At 50.9% G+C, this 13,441-nt stretch overlaps 1 protein-coding gene across 9 annotated transcripts in view; it reads right to left on the bottom strand.

The window, feature by feature from the left end:
* Nucleotides 1-13,441, bottom strand: part of dysf (dysferlin, limb girdle muscular dystrophy 2B (autosomal recessive)) — an 84,524-nt gene that overhangs the window by 20,539 nt on the left and 50,544 nt on the right. For 8 of the 9 annotated variants that reach the window (XM_036551671.1, XM_036551677.1, XM_036551678.1 and 5 more), the window contains 6 exons: nt 12,110-12,145; nt 11,552-11,593; nt 10,026-10,127; nt 9,357-9,518; nt 8,893-9,058; nt 8,216-8,289 (listed from right to left, as the gene is read on the bottom strand). In XM_036551671.1, coding sequence (XP_036407564.1) covers nt 8,216-8,289; nt 8,893-9,058; nt 9,357-9,518; nt 10,026-10,127; nt 11,552-11,593; nt 12,110-12,145 — 582 coding nt within the window. The remainder of the gene's footprint in view (nt 1-8,215; nt 8,290-8,892; nt 9,059-9,356; nt 9,519-10,025; nt 10,128-11,551; nt 11,594-12,109; nt 12,146-13,441) is intronic. The other variant, XM_036551673.1, reaches the window with a different exon arrangement.

Raw genomic sequence — 13,441 nt, 5'->3', positions numbered from 1 at the left:
ACCATGAAAATATTCAAACCATATTAAAATAGCGATTTATGTTGTTTAGTGTTAAATTTGGCCCCAATTAAATGTTAAAGGATCTGATTCTTTTCCAGCCAGTGGGGATCACACAGTCAGGTAATAATATCAGCAAATTATCAGCAACCACTGTAAACATGATGCGTAAGGATGTAAAGAACCAGAATATAATCTGATGGCAATGTGACAGGAACACACACGTACAAACTCTCACACACACACACACACGATGCAAGCAGAATAGAATGGGAAGGATGATTTGTGATGGACTCGGTCATATTTCACAGTCACAGATAACCATATCGGCACACTGGACGTTCACCATGAAAATGTTATTGTAGGAATGTTTAGCAGTGGGTTCTCTGTATCAGAGAAAATGAGAATGTTGAGATCTAAAGCATGACTTAGGCTGCATGTTAGAATAGAAAGGATCCACCTCAGTGTTGAGTATTGTCTGATGTTCTCGTACTAATTTGTAGGGTCTTATCGGAAGTTATTTCACTGACACTGTAGAGCTGATTCCCTGATATGGGGTTCGGTCCCTAAATCCCTGTCCTCCACTCCCTTCAGTTTAAAACCTTGGATTCGAATCACCCTGCTTCCCCTGGGTTGCAGCTGCAGGTGACCTGTCTCTGACAGGTGCCCTTACATTACAAAGAAACATTACATCACATTATTGTTATTTAGCAGATGTTTTTATCCAGAGTGACTTACATACAATTTTATCCATTTATACAGCTGGATATATACTGCGGCAATTGTGGGTTAAGTACCTTTCGCATGGGTACAACAGCAGTGCCCCAACACGGAATCGAACCAGCAACCTTTTGGTTATGAGCCCTGCTCCTTACTACTATGCCATATTGCTGCTGTCCTTTCGTCTGCAGACGCTGCTGAAGGCGGATGCCTCGGCTGGCCTGTACAGCATCGTGGGGATATTCTGACAGATGGAGAGGGCCTGGGTCTCTGTCAGTGGAGAGGAGAGGGAGAACAGGCCCGGGCTCAGATGGAAAATTCCTCTGAACCCCCATTGGTGGGCAGCTCCTCTCTATTCCTGAGAGTATTTATAGCAACTCATCTGTACCCACTTTTCCTGCCCCCTTGTCCCGCTTCAGAAGCGATGGCCCCCTTTCTTTAAACACAAATACCCCCCGAATCAACCCCCCCCCCCCAAAAAAAAAACCACCACCACTCCCGTTTCCCGCTCCTTCAGGGTATGCATTCAGAGGAACAAAACAATCCTCTGTATACATACAGGCTGACCACACGGGCCTCAGATCTGATTGAGCGCGTGTAATCTTCAGTAATGGCTCTCGTTCCTGCATAGTGTAAACTCTGAACCAAGACAGGGGTCTCCTGGCTTTTTCCCAGCACGGAGAACAGCATGGTCAGTGCGCTGTTGAGTGCAGTGTGCAATACTGGTCAGTGGATGGCGTCGGAGAGCGGAAACAGTAAGGGAGAGGAGACAGGGCATCCCAGTGGGGAAGTGCAGCTCAGCTCCCAAGTGCTGTAGAGGGTTTTAACATTGCTATCATTCCATACACCACAGTAAATAATGATCACTCCATCCAGGAGTGGAGGTAAGTGATACCCCGACCAGTGGATTTCCCTGGAAAACCGCTCAGCCGTGCCTCTGAGTTTGAAAGCATGACTTCAGCTGCATGGCCCAGGCCAGCAGTGAGGCTTAGCTCCTCGGTCTTCACTTGTATGTGACACCAACGGCAGACACAGCGCGTGCGAGAGCTACTGGGATGTCACTGGCTGTGTTAGTCTGACTTGACAGGATTCTGTGGTCATTATTCTAAAGCTGTTTTCTCCCATAAATCATGCGGAGGTTCCCACTTGAAAAGCTCATGTCACCGGTAGAGAATAGCGAAGCAAATTTTTTATATTTATTCCTGGATAATTTTCAAGAATTAGCTGTATTTTGAAGTATGTCTCCAATGATCATTCTACCAGATTCACAAGGGAGAAAGACGCAGGAATCGTCTGTTGTCTCCAGCACAAAGGCATTGCAGTAATTGAATGCAGACATAACACAGCTCAAATGAGTACCAGAGCGAACACTAAATGCACCATTGTAATCTTTGCAAGTTGGTCGGTTTAAAAGTGTCAGACTTGTAAAATAACAAGCATGAAATTCACTCCATGAGGTACATTTAAAAAAATCCCACGAGGGAATTCCTCCGGAGATGCATACACAATGTTGCGGGAAGGGCCGTGTAATGTTGCCTCTACTCAACAGGACTGAAGTGGCCTACAACACAGCTGTCCACCTGGGCGGGTTCTGAGTGGTCAAATCTCCAGCCGCCTTCATATCACACTAGTCCAGACTGTCATCAAAACACATATGAGGTCTTCAGTTTCTTCGCTGAGAAACATATGTATCAATTCGGTGAACTCCATTGGCATGACATTTGCATACATTTGTGTTGTTTTTTATGTATACGTATATATATAGATCAAGGCTGGTCACTGGGACACTCTAGTGCCAGCTCCTGCAGTTAGAATGAGGTGAGGTCAGAGGATCAGGAGTCTGGAGACCAGAGCCCACAGGATCAGCGTGGAGGACCAGGAGCCTGAGGCCCGGAGCCCACAGGATCAGCGTGGAGGACCAGGAGCCTGAGGCCCGGAGCCCACAGGATCAGCGTGGAGGACCAGGAGCCTGAGGCCCGGAGCCTGCAGGATCAGCGTGGAGGACCAGGAGCCTGGGGCCCGGAGCCCACAGGATCAGTGTGGAGGACCAGGAGCCTGGGGCCCGGAGCCCACAGGATCAGCGTGGAGGACCAGGAGCCTGAGGCCCGGAGCCTGCAGGATCAGTGTCTGTCACAGGCTCCCAACCGGCAGCTGAGGGGCTCAGCGCGGAGATTATCCCCGCTGCCACTGCGGTGATTACTGTCACCGAGCGCTCCCTCTCCCCCAGAGCCGACCCCTGGCAGAGAGTGGAGGGGAACGGGCTGTTGTGGCGCCTGTGGTGAGAGGGGCGGGGCGGGCGGGGGAGCGCAGTCTGCCCATGACGATCCGCCACATCAGAGAGCGGGCCGACCGTTAAAGCGCCTGCCGCCGCCCTGTGCCAAGGCATTATATATACAACCACGCAGACGCAGAGGGAGAGAGCCCCCCCCCAGCCCCCAGCCCCCAGCCCCCGCCCCCTCCGCCTCCCCCCACAGCTCCCGCCTAATTAGGAGCAGGCCCTTCAGCAGCAGATTGTCTTTTACACAGAGAATTTTGCTAGTCTTCATCTCCAGCTCGGCTGAGTCCTCCTCAGTCACGCCCCCCCCCCCCCCCTCCCACGCCACTCCCACCCCCACGGACAGCAGACGAGGAGCATCACTTGATCGCAAAGACCCCGAATTCCACATCCAACCCTTCTAATGCTCCCAGTCTGTGATAATTACCCACCGTCCCCATGAGAGACACTTGGTTTTAACCCACTCAGAACCATGGAAAATGGGCGAAGCCGCTGAGGTCTTGTTCGTTTCTTCACAGCTGGGTTTCCCCCAGCTTCTGTGAGCACAGACGGGGGACACCACCGAGCCCATCCTTAAGCGGAGTGTTGTGGAGCCTCAGTTCAGCTTTCTGTATGGTCTAGAGGAGGAGTGGTGGTGGTGGTGAGGGGGTGGGGGAGTTGGGGGGGGGGGGGGGGGGGGGGGGGGGGGGGGGCAGGTCAGGTTTCTCTTAATGCACCAGAGAGTTTATTTTAGAGTTCTCGAATTTTTAAACACAGGGCAAAAAGCATTCAGCTGCTGGAAGCGTTTCAAAGGGTGTTTGGCTTTTCCCATCCAGACCAAGGGCATCATCTGAGTTCCCGCATGATGAGAAGAGAGGTCAGTCAGTCCTCCTTAAAGACAGCAGTCACGTACATAAGCTCACAGATACCAGCTCACAGAGGCCGTGATTCAGGAGCTGGGTCTTTAGCCTTTGCAATGCGAGGGACCTGGATGCTGCTCTACCACAGCAAGAAACAGGGTTGACTGACGTCCAATTGGAAAGACCAGACAGTCTGAGCGGGATGGCAAAGACTCTGCCTCAAGAAGCTTTTAAAGCTTTAAAAGCCGCAGAAAGGCCTCCACTGCCACCGAGAGGGGAGACACGTAAAAAAGTGCTGACACCTCCAGCTGTTTGGCGTGGCCGAAGAAAACCGCGCCCCCCCCCCCCCCCCCCCCCCCGCGTCTGCGCCCGGGAGAGCGCTCCGACCGTCCGGTGAAAGCCTCCAAACAGTAGCGTAATGCCGTCACATTTTCCCCTCGGTTCCCCACTTCCTGCTCGGGCAGGACCGCGCAGGCAGGCACGGCAGGAATGCTGGGAAAAAGAGAGAGAGAGGGGGTCCGGCCGGGGCCAAGCGGCAGCCCCCCATCCTGCCCGGGGCGACCTGCGGGAGAAACCCCCGACGTAAATCACAATGAGAGGGTGGCACACGAAACCCCCTTCCCCTTTCTTTTCCCCTCGGACTGAGCGAGAACCCCCCACCGCTCGGCGGGAGCTACACCCCGCCGCTGCTCTGAAACGTTACGCCACGCTCCAAACATCCCGGGGCTTGGAGCGCACCGGTGAGCGTGTCGGAGCGCTAACCTCACGGCGCAGGAATCCAGGCCCGATCGACAGGCGCGGCCGGGGTCCAGCCGCTGTTTGATGTACGCGCGTTTTATTCACATTAAAACCCCCCTCCCCCCTCCCTGCGGGAGAGGAGCCGTTTCTCTTGTCACCGTGATGGATTTCGCTGCCCCTCTCTTATTCGTCTGAGAGCCAGTCCAGAGGGCTGAGCCGCGCTCCCAAACCCCTGATCCAGATCCATTTTTCACATGGATTTCTGTGGTTGTGGCCGCTTATTTATGCAGACCCAAACGAAGCATTCTATGGCAGTCCTCAAGCAACGCTGCCAAGAGACAAATCAGACCAAAAAAAAAAAAAAAAAAAAAGAAAAAAGAGAAAGAAATACTCTCTCATATAAATACATATTTCAGAGCAGAACACATTGTGCTGTGGTTTCCAGCTATTTGGGAGAAAAGGTACTGCGAGCACATGGCAGGAGGCTTACTGAAACTGAACGCGTGCTCAAAGCAGCGCTCCGAAGATCCGTCTGACCCCGAGGCTGACGGCAACGGCATGGGGAAAAAATGAAATCCTAACTTAAGCACTTCTTCCACTGTGGTTTGTCGTGTTCATGCTGCTACTGTAAATAAGGCTGGTAATACTACGCCATAAAAGTACTAATGCCGTCTTAAAAAAGGAGAAAAATGCTGACAGCATCAACTAAGACGGATAATTGATGTAAATTAATGAGAGGAACTCCCAGGTCCAAATAATTAACCACAATTAACCGTGCCAGGTAGCACTGACTTCTGGTCTTTCTGTCAATTAATGCAATAAAAGTGTGTGAACTATTAGTTTTCCATCAGAAGAAAATACACTGAGAAGGAATAAAAGAGCAAGTTTTTACGAGCATTGCCATATACTTTACTTACAGTACAAATTAAATTCTGTTCTCAGATTTGTCAGATGGAACAGGCAACAAGCAGAAAGGAAAAGAAACTTGTTAATGCCTTTTTTTTACAAGTGTTGGGTGTGGGCTTTTGAAAATAGGGAAAGGTCACATGTGAAGTATTCATCTTTCCACTTTGAGAACAAGGCATTTGACTTACAAACACAGCGCCGCTGCCAGTCAGAACCGAAGGTCAAAAACGCGAATAAACCCGCTGAGCCGCCGCGATGCAGCCCACATTTCTGTGGCCGTCGCCACGGAAACCCAGAGAGCCAGGGTCCCTCTCATTATTATTTTTATTCGGTGACTAAACAAATAAAGGCTGAAAGGTTACAGCTGGGAAATGGAAACAATTTTCCAATTTCCATAATCCCCATAATTTTTTTTTTCTACATTGTTTTTATTTATTTTTGATATTTTTAGGCTGTAGCCATGACGGGGAATTGACGAGCTCTGGTGGCGACACGGGCTCTGTTTCCACTTTCCACAACGTGTTGGCTTCTCTGAAAGCACATGCCCGTGACTCCGCGGGACTCGGCCTACCCAGGCTCAGACCACCGTTTCAAAATAACAGCGCCGTTCTTACACCGGGGGGGGTTCCTCAGACTGCTGTAATCCCCTCATCTTCACCCGCGGAGGAGAACACAGACTCTGGTGAAAGGAGGACCTCATGCACTCGGAGTGGTGCTCTCACCTTGTGCCTGCGACCTCAAACCCGCGACCCGGTCACCTGGCGATCACGAAGCTTCTTCTCCAAGGACACAACATGTGCAGCGTCTCTGTGGCCTGCTCACTCCACAACGCCCCTGTCATGCCTCCAGCTGTCTAAATGCCGTTCTCTCCTGACCATCACAGCATGTTACCGCAGATATTTTATATAATAACAAGTTAGTCAACTCACACATTCCTTCTGTCCTCCTTACTCCCTTATTGAGGATGGCCTTGGTAACAGGAGGGCCTGTTGCTGTCTGCCTTTCCCTGCTGATTGTCAATTTTTTGTTATAGACTGCTCCTCTTCATAACTGTCTATAACAAGCCGGCAAATCAGAGCATTTATGGCAACTTCTGAAACTGGCAGAGTTGAATATCCGGTCCGTATATAGAGCATCTGTGGCATTACCACCTGTATCTGCTTGCTCTTCCTGAAGAAGGAGCTTTGAGTGGAACGTGATATGGCAGGGGCTCCAGTGCTGGACCGGGGGGGTCGAGCAATATCACGCGATACCGCCGCGCTTCGGAAAACGAAAGAGCAAGCGCGCAAACCGCAGCGGAGAGCGTGTTAAACAAACTGAGCCCGTGTGCCAGGCGGTGGCGAATGAGGCCGTGACTGCACGGAACGCCCCGAGCGCAGCTCCCCTAAGCGTGTCAGCGGTCTCAGCGCTCCCAAGCGCGCTCCACCAAACCATAACGCGTATCACTACCCCGCTGAAGGTCATAAACCTCCACTCCCCCTGTCAAATTAATGAGCAATGACTTGCATAAACAAAGCATATTTAACATAAAGTATAGCCACTGTGGCTTTGGACAGACACCAAAATATTCCGTGGGTCAAAACGAAGGGAAGCTTATTACTAACTGAGTCAAAGATGACTTTTTAAATCGTTTTTATGTGCATGTTGAAGTTCGGTTCGTGTTTTTCCGAATGTCAAAATAAGACGTACTCCCTGATTGCTTGGCCGTTGCTCTGATACAGGCTGACTAATAACAATTAACCTACCAGAGGCCATGCAGATGGGAAGACGACTTTTTGTGGTAAGTCACTTTGGAGCATTTAAACAGTGTGTGAGTTCACTTCTGTTTCCTAGAGGATAGTAATTGTTTCCTTTCTATGAGCAGTGTTATTATTAATATTACATATTTGGATAGCAGCCACACATATCCAGATCAGCCTACCTATCATTCATTTGTACAACTGGTTATTTTCAGGTTAGTGATTCAAATTAATTGCACACAGCACACATCAGCAGTGCCTCATCTGGGAATCGAACCAGCAACCTCTACATTCCAGGCCCTGCTCCTTACCACTGTGCCACACCTCTGCTTTTCTCACAGCCTCTTCTCAGCACAACTGTGCCCGCGTGGTAAAGCCAGGCGCGAGGCGATGGGCACAGCATGGCATCTGTCACAAACCCGCAACACCAAGCCTGAAACACGCTGTGCCACTCCGCCCCGTGATGAGGCCTTCCGAGCCCTGGCCGCAGCTGGCACCGGCTCACGAGTGCGTTTTTTTATTGGCCGGGTGCGGCCCGAGGCCCGTCAGCCCGATCCAGTCCAGCCTCACCAGCGCTGGAAATGAGGTATTGATTCCGTCATTAAAAAGACGGGGAGAAACTCCCCCTGGAAGAGCCCCGGCACAGCCTGGAGCTGGCGACCGGTGATGTACGCTCCCCGCAACCCGCGACTGAAATAAGGCCCGGCTGTCAACAACAATCAAACGCGCACCGCGCCGCTGAGTGCCCCGCTTACCCGAGAGCGAGGGGAACCTGGAGAGACCCCGGCGCTCGGCACGGTCTGCCATCACTTTACTGCGGCGGCTCAGCGGCTGCCAAGAGGCTGATCTCACCGGGGCCCTCACCTCACGAGCGCCCTCGCAGTGCATTATGGGTAGGGGCGCAGTGCAGAGTGCGTAGAGAGGAGAGGAGAGGAATCTGTTGATCCTGTGAAGGTGTGCTGTGATTATGGCCCCTCTCCCTCTCTCGCGGCCGTCCCTACCTGTCCCGGGATGAGGGGCTCCTTGTCGTCGATGTCGATCAGCACGTCGTCACGAGGCGTCTGGCAGAAGTCGTCTGTGGCAGCAGAGCAAGAGAAATGTTTCTTACCGCCACCTTGTTTTGAGAGTAATTTTTTAACCAATGCCCCTATTCACGTTCACCTCACTAACCACACCCCTCCTTTCCCTCTCTCCTCCTTTCCTCCCCTCTCCTCAGTCCTACTCACTGTACTCTCTTTCACCCCTTCCACTTTAGGGTGTTCTAATAATCCCCTTATCCTCCTTGGTCGATGCCCTTCCCTTCTCCCTGTGGGCCCTTCATTATGCCCTTCATCTTCTTGCCTGAACTCCTCCCTTCCTCCTATATGCTCTTCCCCTCCTCCCCTGTGTCCCCTCTCTCCTCCTCCATGCTCCTCCCCCCATCTGTGACACCCCTGTATGCCCCTCCCCTTCCCCTCTGTGGCCCTCCCCTCCTCATATTTGCCCTGCCCCTCTCCCCTGTGCTCCACCCCTCTTCCTGTATGCCCCTCCCCACTTTGCCTTACTCCTCCCCCTCCTCTGTAGCCCATCCCCTCCCCTCTGTAACCCCTCCCCTCCTCCTCTGTAGCCCCTCCCCTCCTCCTCTGTAGCCCCTCCCCTCTGTAGCCCGCCCCTCCTCCTATGTAGCCCCTCCCCTCACCCTGCTCCTCCTCCTCCGGGTCTCTCTCCAGGCTCTCTGGCTGGCAGCGGAACTCCTCCAGGGAGCGGATGGTGCACTGTCCTACCACGGGCTTCCTGCCAAACTGCCGGTTATCGATCACCTTCAGCACGATGGGGGGCATGTACAGCTCCTCGCGGGGCAGCCGCTGGGATCCAGCCAATCCAGCGAGGGGGAAAAGAGAGGGGTGGGGTTTTCATATCAGTAGTATTATCAATGTGCTGCTGGCATCATTAAGATTGCTGGGGATGAGGACAGACATTTTCTAGGTCACCATGATAACATCACACCAGCGGAGGAAAGCGAGAAAGACACATTCCACAAGTCTTCATATAGTTTCCACCCAGACGAAGGCCCTGTAGAGAATAACTCTGCCCCCCCCCCCCCCCCCCCCCCCCCCCCGGTTCCCCCCGCAGCAGGGGCAGGAGGCGGCCCACGAGGCTCACCACGTCGATGAAGAGCGTGTTGACGTCGAAGTTGGGCTTCTTCTTGGCGTTGCGTATGACGCAGGACTGCACCATGCGGCCGCCGCACTCCACCTGCAGGCTGGGGGAGGTCACGCTGGCCAGCTGGTAGCTCTTCAGGTTCCGCACGCCCCACGCCAGGACCTGCGGGCGCACGGCGGGGTCAGGGAGGGGTCACGCAAGTCATGCGGGGTCACAGGGGGTCACGGGGTCAGAGCCCCACACAGGGAGGGGTCAGTAAAACATGAGGGTTTATCTCGGGACAACACGGGGTCAAAGCCAGAGCAAAACACATGGGGAATCAATACAATCACACAGAGGGACTTCAAACAGTCACTCAGGACATCATGGGAGTATACCGGCTTCAGATCACACAGGGAAAGAGAACACTCTCAGCACTGTACCAGGATAAGAGCGTCCCTGGGTCAGCCGTCTGTGAATACTCGTAGAGCAGAATGTAAATAGGTCTGGACCTGGTTCAGCTGTATGTGAACGCTCTCAGAGCTGTTTGTGGATGAGCCTAACCCTGAGTCAGCTTTGTGTGAGCATTTTCAGACAAACATGTAAATAAGACTGATCTTGGGTGAGCTATGTGTGGACACTGTCTGAGAGGTATGTGCGAGAGACTGATCCTGGTACAGCTTGACTGACCTCGATGGCAGTGCGCTGCAACACGGGCTTGATGCCCTGGGGCACCATGTAGATATTGGGCTCCCTCTGGGGGGGTGGGTAGGGCAGGTCAGAGTCCGCAGGCTAAAGGCAGAAACACACAGGTGAGCCAGGTGAGAACCACACCTGTAGATGTGTATGACACAGCCAGCCCGGGTTACAGTGCTCGGGCTTTCAGTGGCCAGCCACATGATACGTGTAAGGAGGTTCAGAGAAGGAGAGGCCACAACCCCTGAATCCTCGCACCCGAGTTTGCCCCACCCTAAAATCAGTAAGTACATGTAAATTTCTCCCTTGCAGCAGTGAATGGTAGGCGGGGTATGCTCAGAGTGGGCGTGGACACCATTCACAGCATGATTGGATAATCCAATGAAAGATCAAAAAAGGGTATGGCAAACAGGAAAGAATGGGTCACTGTGGGTGGGGACAGCAGGTGGTTAATGCTTTGCCCTCTCCTCCTCCTTCTGTAAAACTCCTTGGTCCATGTACGTATCTGTCAGTCAGAACAACTGTGGTCTTGATCAACAGAGTAGGTCAAAGATGACAGACACATACAGTGAGTGATCTGAATGACAGATACAGTTCATTCAGATTTTGCAGTAAAATCCACATATGCATGTACGCCATTACACATGCAAACAGAAAGAATAATCAGGCATGTTAATTATTTGTATAAAAAAAAGTTCCAGTTACAAAACACAACATTAAAGGGACAAGGATGCGTTTTCATGCTGTTAAAATCGTCAAATTCATTTCAAATTCATAACTAATTTTAAAATGACTCCCAAGAGCTGGAAATGAAAAAAATCAAAAGACATTATTCATTCCTGGAGTTAAAAGGACACAAGACTTGGAGATGAAGCAGACCATCCACAGCAGAACAGCCCACCACAGGACAGAGCAGACCAGCACACCCCGAAATATGCAGATCAGAAAGGGCCAAACACAGGAACACAGGTGCACAGGTGCACAGGTGCACAGGAACAGTAGCACAGTAACACAGCAGTAAGCATGAGCCAGAGAGAGGTGGAGAGCAGAAAGGGCTGAAGTGACACTGATTAACATGATGACGACAAAATGGCAAGCTATAATTATGATGAATGAACTGTTATCATGTGTTTGATGTGAACTCTGTGTGTGTGTGTGTGTGCGTGTGTGCGTGTGTGTGTTTGTGAACAGGTGTGTGTGGTGTAGTTTGTGTGACAGTGTGGATGACAAGGACGTAGTGAATGAGGTGTGAATGTGATCGTGACAGAGTGTGAGCATGAGGGTGAGGGTGAGGGTGAGGGTGGGGGAGAGAGAGCGTGTGAGCGTGAAGATGAATGTGTGACAGGGACAGAGAGAGGGTGTGTGAGAGTGAGGGTGAAGGCGAGGTTGGGCGCGTGAGGGTGAGGGTGAGGTTGGGCGCGTGAGGGTGAGGTTGGGCGTGTGAGGGTGAGGGTGAGAGTGAAGGTGAGCATTAAGATGGGCATGAGGGGGTGAGGGTGCCAGTGGGCGTGTGAGAGTACCCATTGCTGCAGATTCTCAGAGAGGAATGCCGGGAGGACGAGCTGAGGGCACCCCCAGGCACAGAACAGAGGAGAAAAGAGAACCACACAGCTCATTATCACACATATACAACACTGAATAACCCTCACCATCGCAAACGCCCTGTCAGTACGGAATTTAATACCTACTGCTACATATATTATATATACTACAGATCACACAGCATTGAATTTTAATCCATACTTCTGTAAGTGTGGAGATCCTATTTTTACATGTTCTACTGAGCAACTGATTTTATACAGAAGATCAAACAGAGACAGCACTGATGCAGTGAAAATGACAGCAGGTCAGACCTGACCATGATAATATGCACGGCCTTGCATCACCAGCCAATCATGAACATAACTGAACGCAGCTGTGTGTAACTGCAGTTATGTGTTGAGTCGGACACTGGTGCACATGCACCAACTACTGTTCACCTAACCCCCCCCCAACACACACACACACACACACACACACACACATGCCACCCACACATGCACACACACCCCCCTACCAGGGGTCACTCACTCACTCACCTCATCCAGGGCGTGGGTGGTAGACAGGAACTCACCCTGTCATCCAGAGAGGAGAGAAGAACGAAGAGGTATGCCCAATAAGATCACATACAGAACGACAAGACGTATTTAAAAGTATACACAATGTGTAAGAATATATACTCAAACTACAACAAAAGCACAGGCAGTGGGAGAGAGTATGCATGGAAACACAGAGTACATCCTCTCATTGTTTGATATTTTAAATCAATATTTGAAAGGTACAGTTTCATCCATTCACTGAGCCCAATAAGCTTGTTGGAGTTACTTTTTTTAAAAGTAGGAGGCACAGCAGAGCTGGAGATTGAGTCTATGGTGTTTAGATTAGCCATGTCTGCTTACGCAGGTTGCATTGGTATTTTATCATTTGTATGATGTCACTGCTTGCCCACACCGGGGTCAGTGGATCAGACCCCACATGGCTAGGATGGGGGATGCTGGCTAAGCCAGAGGTACGAGAAGGCTAAGCCTCTCCATCAGGCAGGCCGAGCCAGGCGTGCGGAGTCAGGCTGGAATAACAGGAAGCTGCAAATTGCATAATCCACGTCTGCTTGTGCTCGATTAATGCCAGAGGCCCCCCTCAGTTTATTTTTCTCATTACCCCCCAACATCCTACTGAATTCGGAGCTTGTCATGGTGCTTTGTGTTAAACACCCTGCGATATCCCTACAGGTCCTGAACGTGTTTCCAATTACCAGACCTCCACCCCCCTCCTCGGCCCCGCCACCAAGCATCGGGCTCTGGCCACGCTCCCAAACCAGAGCGAGGCGGGGGTCAGCCCCATTGATTTCGGCTGTGAAACAGACTGTGGACTATCCACAGGGCCTGAGCAACTGAAAAGAGTGCAAGTGTTTGTCAGCGTTTGAGCCAGATGATCCAGAGGAAAGGTTATTCTGAGATGCTGAACAGTCTGATGAACTCATGACCTAAGCAGACATTTCAATTTGTGTTTTTTTTTTTGCTCAACTATAAATAGATGTATAGGCTGATTATAATAATTTAATCTAATCTAATGCATCATTATCTAAATGTCATCAATTAATCACACACGCCCACTAGTAATGGTTTATTTGAAAAGGAATGTTCTATAGAAGTAATATAGATTTGATGTGAAGCGTTCAAAAATGTTCTCAACTGCTTACAACAATCAACAATGATTTCTGCTTGTCATGTTATTCACAAGCACATGTTATTCACATAACAGCTTTTTACAAACTGCTAGGAAGACTTATTCATGCTTATGTCAAGTGTTTCTTGACTTTTGGAAGCATTATGAAGGTGCTATAAATATGTTACATACACTTAATGACAATG

Source organism: Megalops cyprinoides, chromosome 18 (genome assembly GCF_013368585.1).
Source record: "Megalops cyprinoides isolate fMegCyp1 chromosome 18, fMegCyp1.pri, whole genome shotgun sequence".
NCBI classification, from domain to species: Eukaryota; Metazoa; Chordata; class Actinopteri; order Elopiformes; family Megalopidae; genus Megalops; species Megalops cyprinoides.
This window is presented reverse-complemented; position numbering and strand designations above follow the sequence as displayed.